Source organism: Cydia pomonella, chromosome 25, assembly GCF_033807575.1.
Source record: "Cydia pomonella isolate Wapato2018A chromosome 25, ilCydPomo1, whole genome shotgun sequence".
Lineage (NCBI taxonomy): Eukaryota > Metazoa > Arthropoda > Insecta > Lepidoptera > Tortricidae > Cydia > Cydia pomonella.
This window is the reverse complement of record NC_084727.1, coordinates 10,758,414-10,780,263: the sequence shown is the minus strand read 5'-3', so window position 1 is coordinate 10,780,263 and position 21,850 is coordinate 10,758,414. Positions and strand designations below refer to the sequence as shown.

At 33.8% G+C, this 21,850-nt stretch overlaps 2 protein-coding genes across 5 annotated transcripts in view; one reads left to right on the top strand and one right to left on the bottom strand.

Annotated features, from left to right (window-relative positions):
* Nucleotides 1-21,850, bottom strand: part of LOC133531601 (uncharacterized) — a 198,658-nt gene that overhangs the window by 163,008 nt on the left and 13,800 nt on the right. The window lies entirely within an intron of this gene.
* LOC133531317 (uncharacterized) lies at nt 10,172-13,641 on the top strand. The gene is made up of 3 exons (XM_061869452.1): nt 10,172-11,798; nt 12,559-12,784; nt 13,590-13,641. Exons 1-3 carry the CDS (start codon nt 10,172-10,174, stop codon nt 13,639-13,641), a joined length of 1,905 nt encoding a protein of 634 aa, XP_061725436.1.

Sequence of the window (21,850 nt, the reverse complement as noted above, 5' to 3'; positions counted from 1 at the left end):
CAGCGATTAGGATCTTGCGTGACATTTACTCCAACAAATAAATTGTTAAAACTATTTACCGTTCATATGTATGATCGTAAAAGTGTCAAACCGGTTGACAATGATTTAATGCACGAAATTCTGGAAAATGTACAAATAAAGAATTAATTAAACGTATAATTTCTTTTATTTTTTATTTAGTGGGTTTTCCAAAACAATAGTACAGTTTTAGGGGCTTTTAAGTTGAGCTGTAGGGGTAAAAAAAATTTGGAGTTGGCAACCCTGCTCTAAAGTTGTTTGAAAAAATAAAACTTTTTGCCAGTTCCCGCTTTATCGCCGTCGAGGTAAGCTTGCTTTATTTTAAAATTAATTACTTATTTCATGTACTTAAGTAAATTTTAAAAGAAATTCTAAAAAAACACTTTTTACATATTGAAATATCTAACTTTAATGTTTGTGTTGGTACTTTGATTTAGCAATTGTAAAAAAAAAACATAAGACTGTCGATTTTACCAGTTTTCGTATCATTGGTATTTATTTTTTTCTCTCATAATTCCCTACTTACCCATATTATTTATGCATTATTTGATTCAAAATACATTGTACATATTGAATTAGTTTGGATAAAGTGTGGTAATAACTATTACATTGTTAAATATTTTTAACAAAATGGGACGCTTGGACAATGCGCCATTTTGTTTTGGATTCGGGGAAAGCAAAAACGGTTATTTAAAATTTTGTATTATATACTGTTTCAGAAACAACTAGCAATCTGCTATTTCGCTGTCAAGGTACGTGTAAAGCTTTTATTATTCCAATTTACCTATAATTTAATATGTAATATTTGTAAATAGGTAATATACTTGCCTATTTCATGAAACGTATTCAAAGAAAGAAAAGTTTTATTAGTGATTGTTTAAAAGCGCGATTTCTTTAAGAGTTTTGTATTTATATTATAATAGACATCAAGTTGTCTTGTGCTTGATATGAGATTGATAAATAGTTATTCCCTACTTCATTTTAGTTATTTTTGTAATTTTGAATCTGGAATGTTCTTTTATTTCGTTATAGTTCAAATCTCGATTTCATTTTTACCTTTTTCAAGGACATTTGCGGCTTAGGAAAGTACGTACTATAGGTACCTTGTGCATACCTTTTGTTTGATAATATAATACGCGTATTTATCTATAATGCGTGATGGTTTCATCATAAATATAAGTTGGGTAGGTTCATAAGAGTTATTTTATTACCTATAACTGATTGCATTCATTGGTGATTGATGTTCGACGATCGACATAATTAACTTTCTTTAACCGCAACACAATACATGATGTGTCTACTTTTATAGCAAATCAAAATTGTTCATACATTGCGCTCAATGACCTTGGTTTGGTTAGTGGTTCGCGCTGCTTCCGATGTATAACAGCAACCCTATCTTTCCATTTATGTGCGAACTTTTTTATTAAATAAGGCCCACATTCTTGACATAGTGTTTAGAAGTAAATAGATACCCTATTTTCATTACTAATTTGTCTCTGCATATTATAATATAGGTACTATAGTAAATTTGCATATTTTCAGATGAAACGTCAAGGAAATACAACTTCTGCCAACAGACGATCAAAACGGATCGCTTCTAGAACGTCACTCATGTCTGATGACTCAGGTTAGTTTCTGATCAGAATTGTATATCCGACAGTTTGATGAGCTATTCAGTCAAAGAAAAATCGTAAAAGGTCACCTGTATACTTATTTACACATATACCTACGCTAAGAAATTCAGAGGTATACATATAACTAAGTAATAATAATTACCCAACCCGCTTTAGGTTAGGTTAGATAGTCACAGACGGAGCAATAAAATACCAAAAGATATCTTATAACTAGGTATATTACGATATATTTTACGTATTATTTGATAAGAGTCCACACACGAAGCTATAATATATATTTACTTATACGATTCGCTTTTTGAAATTTAACACTTAGTTATTTATTATTTTCAGGCCAACAGCGGTCATCTGATGAGTTCCGTTGCGTGGCTTCAGGTGAGTTTATTTATTAAATATTTTCCAAAAATATAACGCATACTTTATCAATTTTATCATCAATGTACAACTACGTATTAATTAACTAATTTGCGATACTGTTAATATACACCGTGGACCCATATAACCCAGGCAAATTTTAAAGGTGTATTGTTGATTGCATTTAAAGTAGAGTGACTAGATTTCCCGTATTTTACGGGTTGTCCCATATTTCAAGCACGAATTTTTCATTTTCTTTTAATTTGGCGAAACCAATACGGCATAGTACATTGTTCCGTAATTTTATGATTCAATGGCATTGAATGATAAAAATACCTATTAGAACAATATTTACTTCACACAGTGACAATATGTATTTATTATTATTTTAAGGGTATTTCCTTGGAGAAGTCAAAATTTGTATGTATATGTTATTTAGTTGATAAATCCACATTTTCTTATCCAAATATGTAATTACAAATTGTTGATTAATAGTTATTTGAAGAGTAGTTCATAAAAAAAAAAGTTTGTATAGGTTAATGTATAGAACGAGAGATAGATTAGATTGATGACTCTTTATTAGCACGCCTCAGTAAAAGATACAGCTTAAACAAAACCAATTAGCAACAATTATTTTATAGGTTGATAATGCCAAATTTTAGTGGTTACCCTAATTCAGAGCCAAAAAAGTTTTAAAGGAAACTCTCAACTTGTAGCTGTAATTTAAAATTTTACCTATTACCACACACAAAATATGTTTTTTTGTCGAATTTGACCAAAAGTCATGTTTAAGTAAAATTTATTTCTCCTTATGATTTCGAGAATGCGTGTTTAAAATTTGTCGGGTTATATGTGCCCACGGTGTATAAATAGAGATTATAATACAACCGTCGACTAAATCAAATTACGCGGGACGAACATTTCGCTCGAGATGCGTTGCGCTGCGCCTTGCGCCGCCGCCGCGGCGGCGGGCAAGGTCACGCGACAGTCGCGCCACCACTCCGTGGCAGGAAAAGTAACCAACCTCTCTCATAGTAATGAACGCTCATAGAGCGACACGTGTTTTGTTATTACTTATTTAATAATAAGTAAAGTGATGTATGTATTGATGCAGTATGTGTAAAATAAACAGTTTTAGTGTGATTTTTCGTGTAGTACTTAAGTAGATTCAAGGAGAAGCATAGGCCAGAACGGCTATCATTCAAACCGACCGGCTTCCATGTATGTATTATATATTATTAGCCAGTTAACAACGAACAGGTAGGTACCATTTTGTATACAATAACTATATGGACCAATGTTAATATTTTGTTGGTTTTGAGTACGTTATAATTGCTTTTTTTGTCACGTTCCATACCTAAAGGGTCCTTGTAGGTACTTCTTTTTCGCAACTAAAATTAATTCGTTTCATTCTGTTACAAAATCACATTCACAAATAACAATATCAGCGTGTTATTTAAATGTTACTTTTTAGTGTTTCGGGTTCATAACCTAACCTTTATAATAATAGTTTTGTCATGTGCGTCTGACCGCGGCTTTGCTCCATGATCGTTAGTGCTAAAAAGCTGCGATTTGGCAAGAATATATAAATATGAATCTCGCATGGCGATATAACGGTAAAATAAAAGAGTAAAATATTTTTTTTTTTTAACCTTGCATACAAAATGTATTATTTTTCTACCGTAACTCAATGGAGTGTGATTTCGTTGGATAGGTCTTTCAAAACAAATAAGGGTCTCCAAAAAACATTTTTTGATAAAGTTAATGTTCCGTTACCTAAAGGGCCTCCGTTAACTGGCGCGGGTTGCACAGAGCGGACGAGCGGGTTAACGAAAAATAGTATGAGCAACGCTAACTGAAGCGGACGCGTGCGGCGGATTTCACCTACAAATAGCACCCGCGTCCGCGCGCACGCGGCGGGCGTCCGCGTCAGCTAGCGTAGACCCTAAAGGTTGTCTGGAAGAGATCGCTTTTTACAAGCTATTTACTTTCACCTGACCGTTGTCTGTTTGTCATCAAATCTTGCAAGTTAAGTTTGATCCACTTCCCAGTTTCCGATTGAGCTGAAAATTTGCATATACTTATATGTAAGTCGGGTGACAATGCAATATTATGGTACCATCGAGCTGATCTAATGATGGAGACAAGAGGTGGACATAGGAACCCTGTGATAAAACAACGCAAACTAATTACTCGTATGTTTGGAGTTTTTAGAATTTGCTCGATGAGTCTTGCCTGTGGAAAGAAAAGTACAGTCAGCGATAAAAGCTTGTACCAAAAATGAAATTTTTGCCAAAAACTTTTAGCTATAAGACTGCCTGTTGAAAATAAAATCTAATCTAATAAAAACAAAAACTTGAAACAAAAGCTTAATAAATACTTTCAATGAAAACTATAGTGAACATGATCATCATCATCCTGCCATTTTACAGCTATTACAAAAAATCATTTATTAGTAAAATACTTACAAAGCGTTGCGTAGGATACTTAATAAAAACCCCCGTTTAGCCTGTTCTAACAGAATGGTAATACGAAACAACATACTGAGCATGGCTTGACGTGCTCTTGGCCGATTTTTATTTATTATAAAAATAGTGCTGTAAATTCTTACGACATGACAGTATAATATAATAATTAAATATCGTAGTTTTTGTAAGCTGAACAACATTACGGAATATTAAAATATTATACTCATTAGTATAAAGGTGCCTTTCCACCAGAACCAACTTCAAGATTTCAAAAGGAGGAAGTTTTCAATTCGGTTGTATGTTTATTTTGTATTTTTTTTTATAAATGTTTATTACTTACTTCATAACTCCGTAATTTCTGAACCGATTTTGCAATTTTTTTTATTTTATATTGTATACAACAGATAAATCCCGTTTTTGTCAAAACTCAGTTCTGATGATGGGATCCATGGGGAATCGAGGGAATTTTTCAAATGTGAAAGGCATATAATTATATATAGTGATTTTTCTATTTTCTTTAACAAATCAAGCATTTACATTTATAAAAGTGACATTTGATTAAGTGGAACTGCTGATGATGATCAGAATGGAACTCTTCAACGTCAAAAAGTTCTCTGTATATCGCGATTACAAACTTGATTAAAATCAAAATTTAAATAAAACAGTTCCACAGATAAGATAAAAATGATACACGATTCAAACGTAGTGTTACTAACCCGCGATTTTTTTTAATTTGCCGCTTTTTAGGGTTCCGTAGCCAAATGGCAAAAAACGGAACCCTTATAGATTCGTCATGTCCGTCTGTCTGATTATGTCACAGCCACTTTTTTCTGACAAACTTTGCTTGGCTAATGGACAAATTAGGCGTAAGCTTGGCGTAGGACGCTGTCTTTTTAATTTTATCGTATAAAATCCAAAATATTTTTTCTTTCACCGGTCTCCCTCATTTAAGTCGGTTTTTTTCTTAAAAAATATTTATATTGAAAAGTATCAGCTGAGAAAACCTTTAAAATGTTTTAATTTAATTAAAATAATAACATTTAATTATAAAGTCCTTCCGACTATGAATTGGCAATTATATAGTATGATAGTTTTATAGGTCAGCGTTGAATACAACGCCTCAGTATGATATATATATTTTATTAAGCACCCAATTCATAATTGATAAAATATATTATTATTCAGTAGAAATGCAAATAACAACAACCTTACGAAATAGCCGATTAAAATCTTTCAGGGATACGTCTATATCATTATGGCTACATCTAATTATAATTTAGCCATATTCATTTGTACTTTCGTACGGTTGTCGATATGTTTGACTATGTAATAGTAAACTTTGAAAATTAACATTGTTATGAATTCATATAAAAAAGGCGTAAGTGTTTTTTTTTCCAATACCACAAACAAATATTCAACCCGGCAAAGATAATAAGCGGCCACTACAGCATATAGACGCTCGCAATTTTCAGGAGTGTTACGACGCATTGTTACTTGTATGATTTTTTGATAATGTATAGAGACGCGAAACCGTTTATTTTGAATAATGAGACGTACTCTTGATCAGCTTTTTTTGTAATTATATAATTTTTTAACAGACCCCTTCTAAAAACTTTCAGCATTACCCAGTCACTTAATACATATACGACATTGAATGTTTGCGTCACGTACTCTACCGCAAATATGAAGTTTTTAAAAGTATAATAGTTTCAATGTATGAAATATTAATCGATTTGTTTTTGTACTTTTAAGGATGCATTTTAGAAATAGTTCCCTTCTGTGGATAAAATAACAAAAGTTACAACGCGTTTGCTTGAACGACTTTGATATCGTATGAAGATGCGAAACCTTTTATTATGCATAATCCGACACACACTTGACTGATTTTATTTTAATTATTATTTGATCTCTAGATGGTCTACTATTCCTTACAAGAAACACTTGTAATGTAACAATTAACATTTATCTACTTAAAATAAACAAGACTTGAATATATAGGTACACAATTTTGTTACTTGTGCATTGTCAAGCATTAATCTTTATATGATAATTAACTGTGAAATTAATGATTTAATACCAACAATATTTTTCTTTATTTACATTACTTTCTGTAAAATATTTGGTTTTCCTTTTATATTTGAATTTTCTAAATTAATAAAATTTAAAGGACATAGTGATAGTGGACACTGCGCCTATAGTAAATTATATTTTTTAGGATCGTCGCATCAGGGCGATCAACGTTTTAAAGGTAACAATGCGCAGTGTACAGCCATGTCCGCTGTAGCTTGCCTTTACTCGTCATTAATAAAGCGCGTGGAATTTAACAGAGAAATGATTGACTTAATCTTAAATTCTGGAGATGTCCTCTATCTCCTTTGCCGTCCTCCCGGTAGAAGTAATGATCTCCATGCGCATTTGCGTCCAGAGGAAGTCCATAATTTAGGCGAAGCACAAATAGGGAACTACACGGCCAAAATGTCTATTAGTTGGGCAACTACCAAAGTTTATCCAAATTATATTCAAAATGAACCCGTGGATAATATAGAAGACGTCGTAGCAAATATTTTCGCCGAACCTGATCATTCCGACGCGATCGATTCATATTTATTTACGGGGCTCGGATACACGACATCGTTTTGGCGCCACGAAAATAACTTCTATTATTTTAACAGCCACGGGGTTGATGAGTTTAATATGTCCAGCTACGCTACCGGGTACGCGCGTTTGTTTCAGTGTTCGAGTATCAAAGCTCTCGGTAAGCTTCTATTCACAATCTTGCCAACGCCTTCGGCCGGGCCCGAAGATGCCCGTATGGAATTAGGATCTTATGAGATCAACAAGATCCGGTTGGAATCTTCGGCTATAAATTTACCGCGCCGCGAACCGATCGTAATGGTCGAGAGACTTTCGGCTTCAAAATTGATCGAGGTCATTAGCAAAGACCACTCATTAGACCCAAAATTAAACACGTCGGAACCGGTTGTCGTTTTGAACCCATTACCTATTTCGGAATGGTCAGAAAATGACATCGCGCAATTTTCGTCAGATCTAAAACTGTCGTATTTAAAACCAACAGTTGTTTTGGCTCAATTAGACGATATCCCAACTATGGACAACAAAATTCAATCCAAAAACCCGCGCGGACGACCCAAAAAACGGGGAGGGAATCGCGCGCAACAAATTACAAAAAAAAAATACGCGCAAAACAACCCGCAAGTGCTTAGGGATGCCGTGAAAAGACATTACCAACAAAACCGACCGGAAAAAATCGCCGCAGTAATCCGAAGCTCACAAGCAAACCCTGAAATACACAGATCCGCTGTAAACCGTTACTCGGAGCAACATCCGGAAGTCAATCGGGCAGCGTCTCAACGTTATCGTGAGACTAATCGCAACGTTCCTCATAACTTGCGCGGAGCCGGGAAGCTCATCGGTCAGTTGGGTGATGACGACTTAAAGACTATCGTCCCTCATTCTTTGAAGAAGCAGTCTTTGTTTGCTCCCGACATTTATAGATGTCCACATTGCACTGCCCCTCTCTTCGAAGAAGAGAAGGGCATCAACCCCAATGAAAGAAAATGGTGCTGTGGCGGTGATGGGAAATACAAAACAACACAATTCCATCCGCTCACTGAAGAATTTTATAAAAATCCAGATTTTATTAAAAATTCGCGCGCATTTAATCATTTGTTTGCCTTTAGCGCGCTTGGAACCACACATGGTTTCCAAAATCCAAATTCGGGTATTGCTTTTGTGAAAGTTCAAGGCCGCATTTATCATAGAGTATTCGATTTAGGCTATAATGAGACGACGAATCCGATCGGTCTGTACATTGAGGACCCCAGCGAGCGTGAGAGAATCGCCGCTGGACGAGGTCTCAATAGAGATATTGTTAAATTAATTTGTCACTATTTGCACCAAGTCAATCCATATATTGAATGTTTCAGACGTTTAAGTCTTGAAACGACTGAACAAGCCCATTTAGTGTTCGACTCTACCGCGTCGCGCCCACGAGACGGTAACATTTTGGGTGATTTGCCTATAGGTAATGAAGTTGCAGCTATAATTAGTCATAGTAATGAGCGTTATTTTCCAAAAAAAGTAGCAATCTGGGCCGTTGGAGCACGCACTGCTCACCAAGTCGACATCTTAAATGTCGACTTTTATGAGTCTTTCCAATATCCGCTATTATACCCCTACGGTGAACTGGGGTGGAAGATTGGGAAGATGGATAAATTTAATAAAGAAAAATTAACGCAATGCGAGTACGTCCGTTGTCTTGTGCTGTCAGAACCGCGTTTTTCAGAAATGTCACGACTCTCAGAAGAATGGATAGTTGACATGTTTTGTAGAATATCAGAAGAGAGACTTAGGTATTTCCATGACCTACAAACTTCGCGCAATCAAAACGCTGGGGCATTGAGAGTCGCCCAGCTTGACGAAGTGGTCGAATCTTTAAATGACGAAACTATATATGGCGAGGGCGGTATTGTACCGGGTCGTATTTATTTGCCCTGCTCATTTACAGGCGGTGAGAGGTACATGAAGAAACAGTATTTAGACGCGATTGCACTGTTAAACAAATATGGCTCGGCATCGTTCTTTCTTACGGTGACATGCAATCCTAAATGGCCGGAAATACAACAATCAACACCCGCAGGCCAAAACCCCTCACCGACCGTATGCGCACGAGTTTTTCAAAAAAAACTTGCCGCCCTGTTAAAAGACCTTAAGTCTGGCAAGTGGTTTGGTCAAATTGTATACATTTTGCACGTAATCGAATTCCAAAAGAGAGGTCTTCCCCATGCTCATATCGCATTCAGAGTAGAGGACGGCGGTCCCGTGCATGCTGTCGACATTGATACTTTTATTCGAGCCGACATACCCAGTCCCGCGGAGGCTGGGGGCAAACTCCGCGAGGCCGTTCTAAAACACATGATACACGGCCCGTGTGGAGAAAATCATCGTACCGATCTGCAATGCTGGGACAGTGAATCCAAGAAATGCACACGATATTTTCCTAAAAAACAAACTCCAGTCACGTACTGCGACGACAAAGGATTCACTCAATTTCGTCGCGATAGTAAAAACGAAGCTACAATTAAATTCCGCAATAGAGACGTCGTAATAAATGATCTATGGGTCGTCCCCTACAATTCCGCCCTGCTCCTCAAATACGATTGTCACATAAATTTGGAAGCGTGCTCGGCCCGCGCTATGATAAAGTATCTATATAAATATATGACAAAGGGCCTGGACGCTACTCGCGTTGCGTTGATTCCGGAGGAATTGAGAAGTAATGAAATAGAAATTTACGTATCCAAAAGGTACATCGGCTCGTGCGACGCGGCGTGGAGAGTGTTTGCTTTTCATATAGTCGGCCACTCCCCTACAGTAAAACAACTGGCGGTACACTTACCTAATCAACAAGCCGTCTATTTCAATCCGAATCGTACAAATGTAGCAGATGCTGCGCAAAGGGCAGGCTCGGATCTGCTTACATATTTTGCGAGACCAGTCGACAGACAGACAGACGAAGACAACGACAATGACAAATTTGACAACCTGACGTACATGGAGTTCCATGAAAAATATATCATTCACGCGTCGAGACCGAATATTAAAAACACAAAAATCATGGAAATGACAAATGGTAAATTCATTACGCGTAGACAGAGGGGAGAGTGTGTCGCTCGAATGTTTTGGGTCGCTCCGAATCGCGGCGAACAGTTCTATCTGCGCGTACTCTTGGCCGCGTATCCGTGTCGTAGTTTTGATGACCTCATCAGACTTGGGGGCGCCGAATGCTCCACATTCCAAGAAGCTGCCCGAGCAGTTGGTCTGGCTGATGACGATTCAGAGTACCGCAGGTCGATGCAGGAGGCACAAACTTTCATGACCGCGCCGCGTTTACGCCACTTTTTTGTAATGTTAGCTGTAAACGGTATCCCAGTCGCGTCACTATGGGATCAATTCAAGGACCAACTGAGCGAGGATTTCATTAGACGATTTCCTAGCGATCAAATTGATAGGGCCCACGAGAAAAGTCTCGTACTCATCGGGAGATTATTGCGCAAGCACGGCAGCCGCTTGTGTGATATGGGATTACCGGAAGCGATCGACGACACCACAGAGTTGGGTCGAGAGTATACCGAATACGATCGAGCCGAATTGGTTGGATTCGTAGAGGTATGGCTGCCGAAATTGTCAGTTGGTCAGCGCGCCGTGTACGATTACGTGCACGAACTCGTCACAAACACTGAACACCGCGAAAATAGTGACAACGCAATATTTGTTGATGGTCCGGCGGGTACCGGGAAAACGTTGCTATTAAATCTGATAACTTCTCACGTGCGCGGCGATTTAAACGGTATCGTTTTATGTACCGCTAGCTCGGGCATCGCTGCCCAAAACTACCCCAACGGCATGACGGCACATAGCATGTTCAAATTGCCCATCGAATTGGTGGACGATTTGGGACATTGGAGCGTAACTAAAACATCTCAACGCGGGCAACTCATTCGGAAATCCGATGTCATCATCTATGACGAGGCCCCTATGGCACACAAATATTTAATCCACATGTTGGACAGATCGCTTCGAGACCTCATGGACTCGGAGAAAATTTTTGGCGGCAAAGTAATAATATTCGCCGGTGATTTCCGTCAGATTCCACCGGTGGTGCCGAATGCTAGATCAGATTCGGACATAATTAACAGTTCAGTAAAATCATCTCCGCTTTGGGAACAATTAAAAACTTTCACACTGACGGCATCCCAACGTCAGACGAATGATCCCGAATTTGCCGATTTCCTATTTAAACTGGGATCAAATCAGCTGCCCACGGAAAGAGTTACAGTAGGACGTGGCGTCCAAAATTTAATAGACCTTTCCGTGATTTCACACGTAACTACTTTGGGAGAACTTATAGATTTCGTGTTCCCAATTGACGATTTAAACGACCCTGACCTGTGTGCAGGCAGAGCGATCCTTTGCACCCATAACGCTGGCGTGAAAGAGATCAATGGACGTATGATGGATCGGTTACCGAATGAGCCAATGCATTTCTTCGGCGTGGACAAGGTCGTCAGCGAAGGTCCCGATGAGTTATTTTTCGGTCCGGAGGCATTGTGTAGGATTCAACCTAATGGTGTTCCAGAATACGATTTAGTGTTAAAAGTCGGTTCCGTTTGCATGATCACTCGTAATCTCAGTTTCGCGGATGGCTTGGTCAACGGGACCAAAGTCATCGTAGTGGCGGTAACATCACCTCGCCTCATCACAGTCCGCAAACCAAATCAACACCAGGACTACTTGATTCCGCGTATTCAGTTTAAAGCCCCGATCGATCGCCGGAGCCCGATCGAAATGATGAGGACTCAGTTTCCGTTAACGGTGTGTTACGCAATGTCGATTCACAAATCACAGGGCCAGACCATCAATCGCGTAGGTGTTGACTTGAGATCCGATGTCTTTAGTCACGGGCAGCTATACGTAGCTTTAGGCCGCGTACAAAACCGAGATGACATCAAAATTTTAACTTCCGTCGTTAGGGTGTCAAATAACAGATTTATGGCAAATAACATCGTATACCCGCAACTGTTGTGAAATTGATATATGCGTGTGCCTCCTTCAAACAAGCATCGTAACTGTTCGCCATCGCCTAAATCATGTGTTAGTGTAAATATATTAACTGTAAATTATATTTTATTTAAACTGTAAATCATGGTGGACCTGTCTGTATACTGCGCATTTTTTTATTAACAAAAAATATAACACTAACAACACGCGTAGTGAGGAAGAAAAAACATTGTGGTGGGTCTGTAATAATTATCGGTTTACTGATTATTGTATGATAATAATCATAAAATGTTTTTATGTATCCATACGGCGGTAATATAACATTAAATTTAACCTTACTTGGCTCGATGTTAATTATTCAGTGATCTGCAGGTTGTGATCTGCAGATTGTAGTATTTGTTTTATATTAATCAGCATTGACTCGGTCAAGTCATACCGCCATTTGGATTGAAAAGGAGATGGCAATCTGTCAAGTGTAAAAATCGAGCAATGGATCGAGGTAGGTGCATTCGAGTGCGCTTTCGGCAACAGGAGCGAAATAGCAGTACTGAATGTGATTGCGGCCGACGTACCGCGGCCGCTGGTGACTTCGGACGAGAGAGTCGCGAAGGTGGGGCTGGTGGCGCGGTGTTTGACGCACAAGACGACAGGGCGGTGCGAGCGAACTGACTCGCCCGCTATTCGGCCCCTCTTCGAGCCAGTAACAGAGGTTTCCGTGTACAGCGAAAGGTGAGTTTGTTATCTACACTCGTGAGCAATGGAAATTGATCACTTTGTGTGAAATTTTTCATACAAAGTGATCCGTTTTCATTGCTCTAGGGTGGTACACCTATTGTCGTTGATCGTTTCCATTGACACTGTCGTAAACAATGAATCTATAGCGAATTGAGAATTGACTAAGGGGGAGGGGGGGGGGGGGGTCAGGGGGGGCACGGGGACGAACGGGTCGAAAAGGGTTCGGAGGAGTGGTTTGGGGGGAGTTGTAGTAATTTCAGCTTCGATTGTTTATTCATGACTTATTACGATTGCTTAAATTTATTTATATATTTTTACGCAGGTATGTATATGTTTCGTCCGTAGGTATTTATTAATTTTGCTACCATTGGCTATGGATATACGTACAAATATGTCGGTCAGATAGGTCTGACTGCATATGTGTTGTTGGGCAAACAAATCTGTCAGTACATAACGAGAATTAGGCATAAATGTTGCTACACACACACCCAATTAACACATTTGTAACGAATAAGAAATTGATAGCATTAGCAGCTAGAACGAATAGGCAATTGCAATTGACACATTTGCACGTATATCCCTACCTAATGACTTTATAACATTTCATATCCCACACTCTTTTTTATATATTTTTTACTTTATTTTAATTCTAAAATTGATACATGTATACACTTGCACCTGCTTATTGTTAAACATTACTTTGTATGTGGATTAACACACCCAATACCCAATAAATACGCTCGACCATCTTATCATAACTAACTAATGCCTATAATAATAACTAGAGATTCATGTGCAGATATTATATCCGCAACTTCTGTCTAGAAGATGTGATCGACGGACAAATCTAACAACGTGTGGCGAGACTTGGGCACGAATGTGTTTGTCCACATACACGTCTGTACCTATTTCTCATCATACATTGATTGATTTATTCGTCAAACACATCTACCAAATATATCTGACAGACACAACTGCACTATTATCTAACCCGGTATTAAGAACTAATTTTCTACAAACCATTTAGAAAAATATATGTATTTTCTTATTCGCATATCTCTACTCATGTTGCACAAATTGCAATTTACACAAACCTTTCGCTTGAGAATGAATAACATTTCAATTTTATACATCATTTTATATCATTATGAATAAAGATACTATCGTCCTTGCATTCATTTTTTTAATTCTACTATTTAGTTACAATAAAATAAAAAAATTATAACACATTGATATGATAATTATTTTGAGACAAAAATATACAAACATGCGATAAATAACGTATGACTTCTTAAAAACAACATACATAATAAAAACCATTGTTTAACAAATATATTTGAAATATTAATAAAATACCAACAATAAAATATATACCTACTAATACTAACTACGAAAATAATTTGATTAATATAAATAATATTGTCCAGTAACGTACAAACCAATCACTTTATTTAATAAATTTTGCAACAGATGTTTTGTATAGAAAGGTTTATTGCTAATTTTTATAAATTGTTTGTTCAATTTTAAATATTAGTCCGCGACTTTAAACATTCCTATACAAAAAATCGGCAATATCTTTGATAAAGACCGATTTTAGCACTGGTCACCAAAAACGTATTTAAAATAAATATCATTCCTCATATATATTGACTTGATCCAAACAATTTTGCAACAGATGTTTTGTATAGAAAGGTTTATTGCTAATTTTTAAAAATTGTTTGTTCCATTTTAAATATTAGTCCGCGACTTTAAACATTTCTATACAAAAAATCGGAAAAATCTTTGATAACGACCGATTTTAGCACTGGTCACCAAACGTATTTAAAATAAATATCATTTCTCGTATATATTGACTTTATCCAAACAATTTTGCAACAGATGTTTTGTATAGAAAGGTTTATTGCTAATTTTTAAAAATTGTTTGTTCCATTTTAAATATTAGTCCGCGACTTTAAACATTTCTATACAAAAAATCGGCAAAATCATTGATAAATACCGGTTTTAGCGTTGGCACCAAAAACGTATTTAAAATAAATATCATTCCTCATATATATTAACTTTACCCAAACAATTTTGCAACAAATGTTTTGTATAGAAAGGATTATTGCTAATTTTTAAAAATTGTTTGTTCCATTTTAAATATTAGTCCGCGACTTTAAACATTTCTATACAAAAAATCGGCAAAATCTTTGATAAAGACCGATTTTAGCTGATAAAGACCGATTTTAGCACTGGTCACCAAAAACGTATTTAAAATAAATATCATTCCTCATATATATTGACTTTACCCAAACAATTTTGCAACAGATGTTTTGTATAGAAAGGTTTATTGCTAATTTTTAAAAATTGTTTGTTCCATTTTAAATATTAGTCCGCGACTTAAAACATTTCTATACAAAAAATCGGCAACATCTTTGATAAATACCGATTTTAGCACTGGTCACCAAAAACGTATTTAAAATAAATATCATCCCTCATATATATTGACTTTACCCAAACAATTTTGCGACAAATGCTTTGTATAGAAAGGTTTATTGCTAATTTTTAAAAATTGTTTGTTCCATTTTAAATATTAGTCCGCGACTTTAAACATTTCTCTACAAAAAATCGGCAAAATCTTTGATAAAGACCGATTTTAGCACTGGTCACCAAAAACGTATTTAAAATAAATATCATTCCTCATACTTATATATTGACTTTACCCAAACAATTTTGCATGAGATGTTTTGTATAGAAAGGTTTATTGCTAATTTTTAAAAATTGTTTGTTCCATTTTAAATATTAGTCCGCGACTTTAAACATTTCTATACAAAAAAACGGCAATATCTTTGATAAAAACCTATTTTAGCACTGGTCACCAAAAACGTATTTAAAATAAATATCATTCCTCATACTTATATATTGACTTTACCCAAACAAGTTTGCAACAGATGTTTTGTATAGAAAAGGTTTATTGCTAATTTTTAAAAATTGTTTGTTCAATTTTAAATATTAGTCCGCGACTTTAAACATTTCTATACAAAAAATCGGCAAAATCTTTGATAAAGACCGATTTTAGCACTGATCACCAAAAACGTATTTAAAATAAATATCATTCCTCATATATATTGACTTTACCCAAACAATTTTGCAACAGATGTTTTGTACAGAAAGGTTTATTGCTAATTTTTAAAAATTGTTTGTTCCATTTTAAATATTAGTCCGCGACTTTAAACATTTATATACAAAAAATCGGCAAAATCTTTGATAAAGACCGATTTTAGCTGATAAAGACCGATTTTAGCACTGGTCACCAAAAACGTATTTAAAATAAATATCATTCCTCATATATATTGACTTTACCCAAACAATTTTGCAACAGATATTTTGTATAGAAAGGTTTATTGCTAATTTTTAAAAATTGTTTGTTCCATTTTAAATATTAGTCCGCGACTTTAAACATTTCTATACAAAAAAACGGCAATATCTTTGATAAAAACCGATTTTAGCACTGGTCACCAAAAACGTATTTAAAATAAATATCATTCCTCATACTTATATATTGACTTTACCCAAACAAGTTTGCAACAGATGTTTTGTATAGAAAAGGTTTATTGCTAATTTTTAAAAATTGTTTGTTCAATTTTAAATATTAGTCCGCGACTTTAAACATTTCTATACAAAAAATCGGCAAAATCTTTGATAAAGACCGATTTTAGCACTGATCACCAAAAACGTATTTAAAATAAATATCATTCCTCATATATATTGACTTTACCCAAACAATTTTGCAACAGATGTTTTGTACAGAAAGGTTTATTGCTAATTTTTAAAAATTGTTTGTTCCATTTTAAATATTAGTCCGCGACTTTAAACATTTCTATACAAAAAATCGGCAAAATCTTTGATAAAGACCGATTTTAGCTGATAAAGACCGATTTTAGCACTGGTCACCAAAAACGTATTTAAAATAAATATCATTCCTCATATATATTGACTTTACCCAAACAATTTTGCAACAGATGTTTTGTATAGAAAGGTTTATTGCTAATTTTTAAAAATTGTTTGTTCCATTTTAAATATTAGTCCGCGACTTAAAACATTTCTATACAAAAAATCGGCAACATCTTTGATAAATACCGATTTTAGCACTGGTCACCAAAAACGTATTTAAAATAAATATCATCCCTCATATATATTGACTTTACCCAAACAATTTTGCGACAAATGCTTTGTATAGAAAGGTTTATTGCTAATTTTTAAAAATTGTTTGTTCCATTTTAAATATTAGTCCGCGACTTTAAACATTTCTCTACAAAAAATCGGCAAAATCTTTGATAAAGACCGATTTTAGCACTGGTCACCAAAAACGTATTTAAAATAAATATCATTCCTCATACTTATATATTGACTTTACCCAAACAATTTTGCATGAGATGTTTTGTATAGAAAGGTTTATTGCTAATTTTTAAAAATTGTTTGTTCCATTTTAAATATTAGTCCGCGACTTTAAACATTTCTATACAAAAAAACGGCAATATCTTTGATAAAAACCTATTTTAGCACTGGTCACCAAAAACGTATTTAAAATAAATATCATTCCTCATACTTATATATTGACTTTACCCAAACAAGTTTGCAACAGATGTTTTGTATAGAAAAGGTTTATTGCTAATTTTTAAAAATTGTTTGTTCAATTTTAAATATTAGTCCGCGACTTTAAACATTTCTATACAAAAAATCGGCAAAATCTTTGATAAAGACCGATTTTAGCACTGATCACCAAAAACGTATTTAAAATAAATATCATTCCTCATATATATTGACTTTACCCAAACAATTTTGCAACAGATGTTTTGTACAGAAAGGTTTATTGCTAATTTTTAAAAATTGTTTGTTCCATTTTAAATATTAGTCCGCGACTTTAAACATTTCTATACAAAAAATCGGCAAAATCTTTGATAAAGACCGATTTTAGCTGATAAAGACCGATTTTAGCACTGGTCACCAAAAACGTATTTAAAATAAATATCATTCCTCATATATATTGACTTTACCCAAACAATTTTGCAACAGATGTTTTGTATAGAAAGGTTTATTGCTAATTTTTAAAAATTGTTTGTTCCATTTTAAATATTAGTCCGCGACTTAAAACATTTCTATACAAAAAATCGGCAACATCTTTGATAAATACCGATTTTAGCACTGGTCACCAAAAACGTATTTAAAATAAATATCATCCCTCATATATATTGACTTTACCCAAACAATTTTGCGACAAATGCTTTGTATAGAAAGGTTTATTGCTAATTTTTAAAAATTGTTTGTTCCATTTTAAATATTAGTCCGCGACTTTAAACATTTCTCTACAAAAAATCGGCAAAATCTTTGATAAAGACCGATTTTAGCACTGGTCACCAAAAACGTATTTAAAATAAATATCATTCCTCATACTTATATATTGACTTTACCCAAACAATTTTGCAACAGATGTTTTGTACAGAAAGGTTTATTGCTAATTTTTAAAAATTGTTTGTTCCATTTTAAATATTAGTCCGCGACTTTAAACATTTATATACAAAAAATCGGAAAAATCTTTGATAAAGACCGATTTTAGCACTGGTCACCAAAAACGTATTTAAAATAAATATCATTCCTCATATATATTGAATTTACCCAAACAAGTTTGCAACAGATGTTTTGTATAAAAAAGGTTTATTGCTAATTTTTAAAAATTGTTTGTTCAATTTTAAATATTAGTCCGCGACTTTAAACATTCCTATACAAAAAATCGGCAATATCTTTGATAAAGACCGATTTTAGCACTGGTCACCAAAAACGTATTTAAAATAAATATCATTCCTTATATATATTGACTTTATCCAAACGATTTTGCAACAGATGTTTTGTATAGAAAGGTTTATTGCTAATTTTTAAAAATTGTTTGTTCCATTTTAAATATTAGTCCGCGACTTTAAACATTTGTATACAAAAAATCGACAATATCTTTGATAAAGACCGATTTTAGCACTGATCACCAAAAACGTATTTAAAATAAATATCATTCCTCATATATATTGACTTTACCCAAACAATTTTGCAACGGATGTTTTGTATAGAAAGGTTTATTGCTAATTTTTAAAAATTGTTTGTTCCATTTTAAATATTAGTCCGCGACTTTAAACATTTGTATACAAAAAATCGACAATATCTTTGATAAAGACCGATTTTAGCACTGATCACCAAAAACGTATTTAAAATAAATATCATTCCTCATATATATTGACTTTACCCAAACAATTTTGCAACGGATGTTTTGTATAGAAAGGTTTATTGCTAATTTTTAAAAATTGTTTGTTCCATTTTAAATATTAGTCCGCGACTTTAAACATTTCTACACAAAAAATCGGCAAAATCTTTGATAAAGACCGATTTTAGCACTGGGCACCAAAAAAGTATTTAAAATAAATATCATTCCTCATATATATTGACTTCATCCAAACAATTTTGCAACAGATGTTTTGTATAGAAAGGATTATTGCTAATTTTTAAAAATTGTTTGTTCCATTTTTGATATTAGTCCGCGACTTTAAACATTTCTATACAAAAAATCGGCAAAATCTTTGATAAAGACCGATTTTAGCACTGGTCACCAAAACCGTATTTAAAATAAATATCATTCCTCATATATATTGACTTTACCCAACCAATTTTGCAACGGATGTTTTGTATAGAAAGGTTTATTGCTAATTTTTAAAAATTGTTTGTTCCATTTTAAATATTAGTCCGCGACTTTAAACATTTCTACACAAAAAATCGGCAAAATCTTTGATAAAAACCTATTTTAGCACTGGGCACCAAAAACGTATTTAAAATAAATATTATTCCTCATATATATTGACTTTATCCAAACAATTTTGCAACGGATGTTTTGTATAGAAAGGTTTATTGCTAATTTTTAAAAATTGTTTGTTCCATTTTAAATATTAGTCCGCGACTTTAAACATTTCTATACAAAAAATCGGCAAAATCTTTGATAAAGACCGATTTTAGCACTTGGTGACCAGTGCTAAAATCGGTTTTGATAAAAACCGATTTTAGCACTGGTCACCAAAAACTTAATTAAAATAAATATTATTTCTCATATATTGACTTTACCCAAACAAGTTTGCAACAGATGTTTTGTATAGAAAAGGTTTATTGCTAATTTTTAAAAATTGTTTGTTCAATTTTAAATATTAGTCCGCGACTTTAAACATTTCTATACAAAAAATCGACAAAATCTTTGATAAAGATCGATTTTAGCACGGGTCACCAAAAACCTAATTAAAATAAATTTTATTTCTCACATGTAATAATTTGTGACATCTGATTTTACAACACAGACTAAACAATAACTTACATTTTACATAAACACATAAATTAAAAATCTAACGTTACAAAAACATTTTGTTTTATTAAATCTCAAATTAAATGTCAAGATTTACCTTTTGCACATAGTTAAACTTTATTGTATGCTATAATTATAAGTACAATTTGCCATTTTCATCTGTGAAACCCATTCTTCGACTACACATCAAGAACTAACCAATTAATCATTCAAGAGTCTACATATTGACAACATGCAAAACAGGTGGAGGAAGAACCGACGCTGATCGTAACTAACACATGTAATCCTATGGAATGTCCCACATGAATGCTAGCAACAATCATTTGAACTGATTATACTCCATAAGTTTCAATATAGGAAATCTCACAGAATGAAGTCAGCAGCCGTCGTGCACCTACAAAATAATAGAAGTGCAAAATAAACTCAGTGTATTATTTATACAAAAAAACTTAAAACTACTTACAGAGTATGCGAAAATAAACACTGGTTTGAATTGGTCAACAATATAATATATAACCAACATATTGAACTTGGTCATAGTGCCTGCATACACAACTTATTGTTTGAGAAGTGCACATCAACAAAAAGGAATACTGCTCAAGAGACTCTTTATAAATTGATAAAGATTTTTTAAAGAACTAACAGCTCACATTTATTAACGACTGTTTTTTAATGGATCTCATTATAACTTACACTACTGTTCGAGGCAAAAATGAAGACAGAAGAGAAGATCATGAAAAAGTCAGATGTAAATGGCATTATTTAATAACACATGTTGTATCATAATTATTTTTATTAACTTTTTATTGTTTTAACACCGTTTGTAAATGTATTTCCATAATATAAAAAAAATACAAAAAAAGCATATTATGTATACAAAATGAACAAAAAAAATAATAGAAAAAACAATAAAAAAAATAAAACAAAAAAACAATTAAAAACTTAAAAAAATATAGAAAAAAAAACGATTTCATAATTACGTAAAAAGAATACTACGTACTATGGAAATTACATTAAATTAGAAAACAATATAAATGAAATGTTGTGACTTGACATAATTTGAGTTTTTCTAATTTAATAACGTAACGTTATTTTTTCATTAACGTAAACAAAACATAACAGTAACACTTAATTGTACATACACACTACATACACAAAACAACTACAATACAAACTATTACATGTGACAAACTTGTCAATACTTGCTTCATACTTATACTTATTAATTAAAAAACTTGTGACTTGATTGACTCATCATTAGTACACTGTTTTAAAATATTCTGAAACATAAATGTCATATTGTATTATTAAAAGTTTCATATAATATAATAACTGGATTGGTAGTTCAAATACATTTTATTTAAATTTTTATCGAAATTTCAAATATATTTATTCAAATTTACAGGGTTTCCAGCATTTTTCAGCAATGTTTTTAATGAATTCATATAATTATGATTTATTGCACACGTGTGATGTCTTTAAAAAATAATTATAATACTATGTATATTATAACCTCTTGAATTTATTCATGGCTAAATAGTAGACTTGATCCTTAAATGAATATATTTGTACAATGATATTGCAATATCATTACTCATAACGATATAAAATGATATGTCAAATTATCATGTTACGCAATATGCATATACCTAAAAAAAAGCAATGTAGATTACAAGTTGGAGCATTCTGAG

What these genes read in the sequence shown, in the direction of transcription:
- LOC133531317 (XM_061869452.1), top strand. Translation starts at nt 10,172, where the DNA reads ATGTTTTGGGTCGCTCCGAATCGCGGCGAACAGTTCTATCTGCGCGTA. An exon ending in CCAGGACTACTTGATTCCGC is followed by an intron (nt 11,799 to 12,558) that starts GTATTCAGTTTA and finishes GGATCGAGGTAG; the next exon opens with GTGCATTCGAGTGCGCTTTC. An exon ending in GTTTCCGTGTACAGCGAAAG is followed by an intron (nt 12,785 to 13,589) that starts GTGAGTTTGTTA and finishes ATTCATGTGCAG; the next exon opens with ATATTATATCCGCAACTTCT.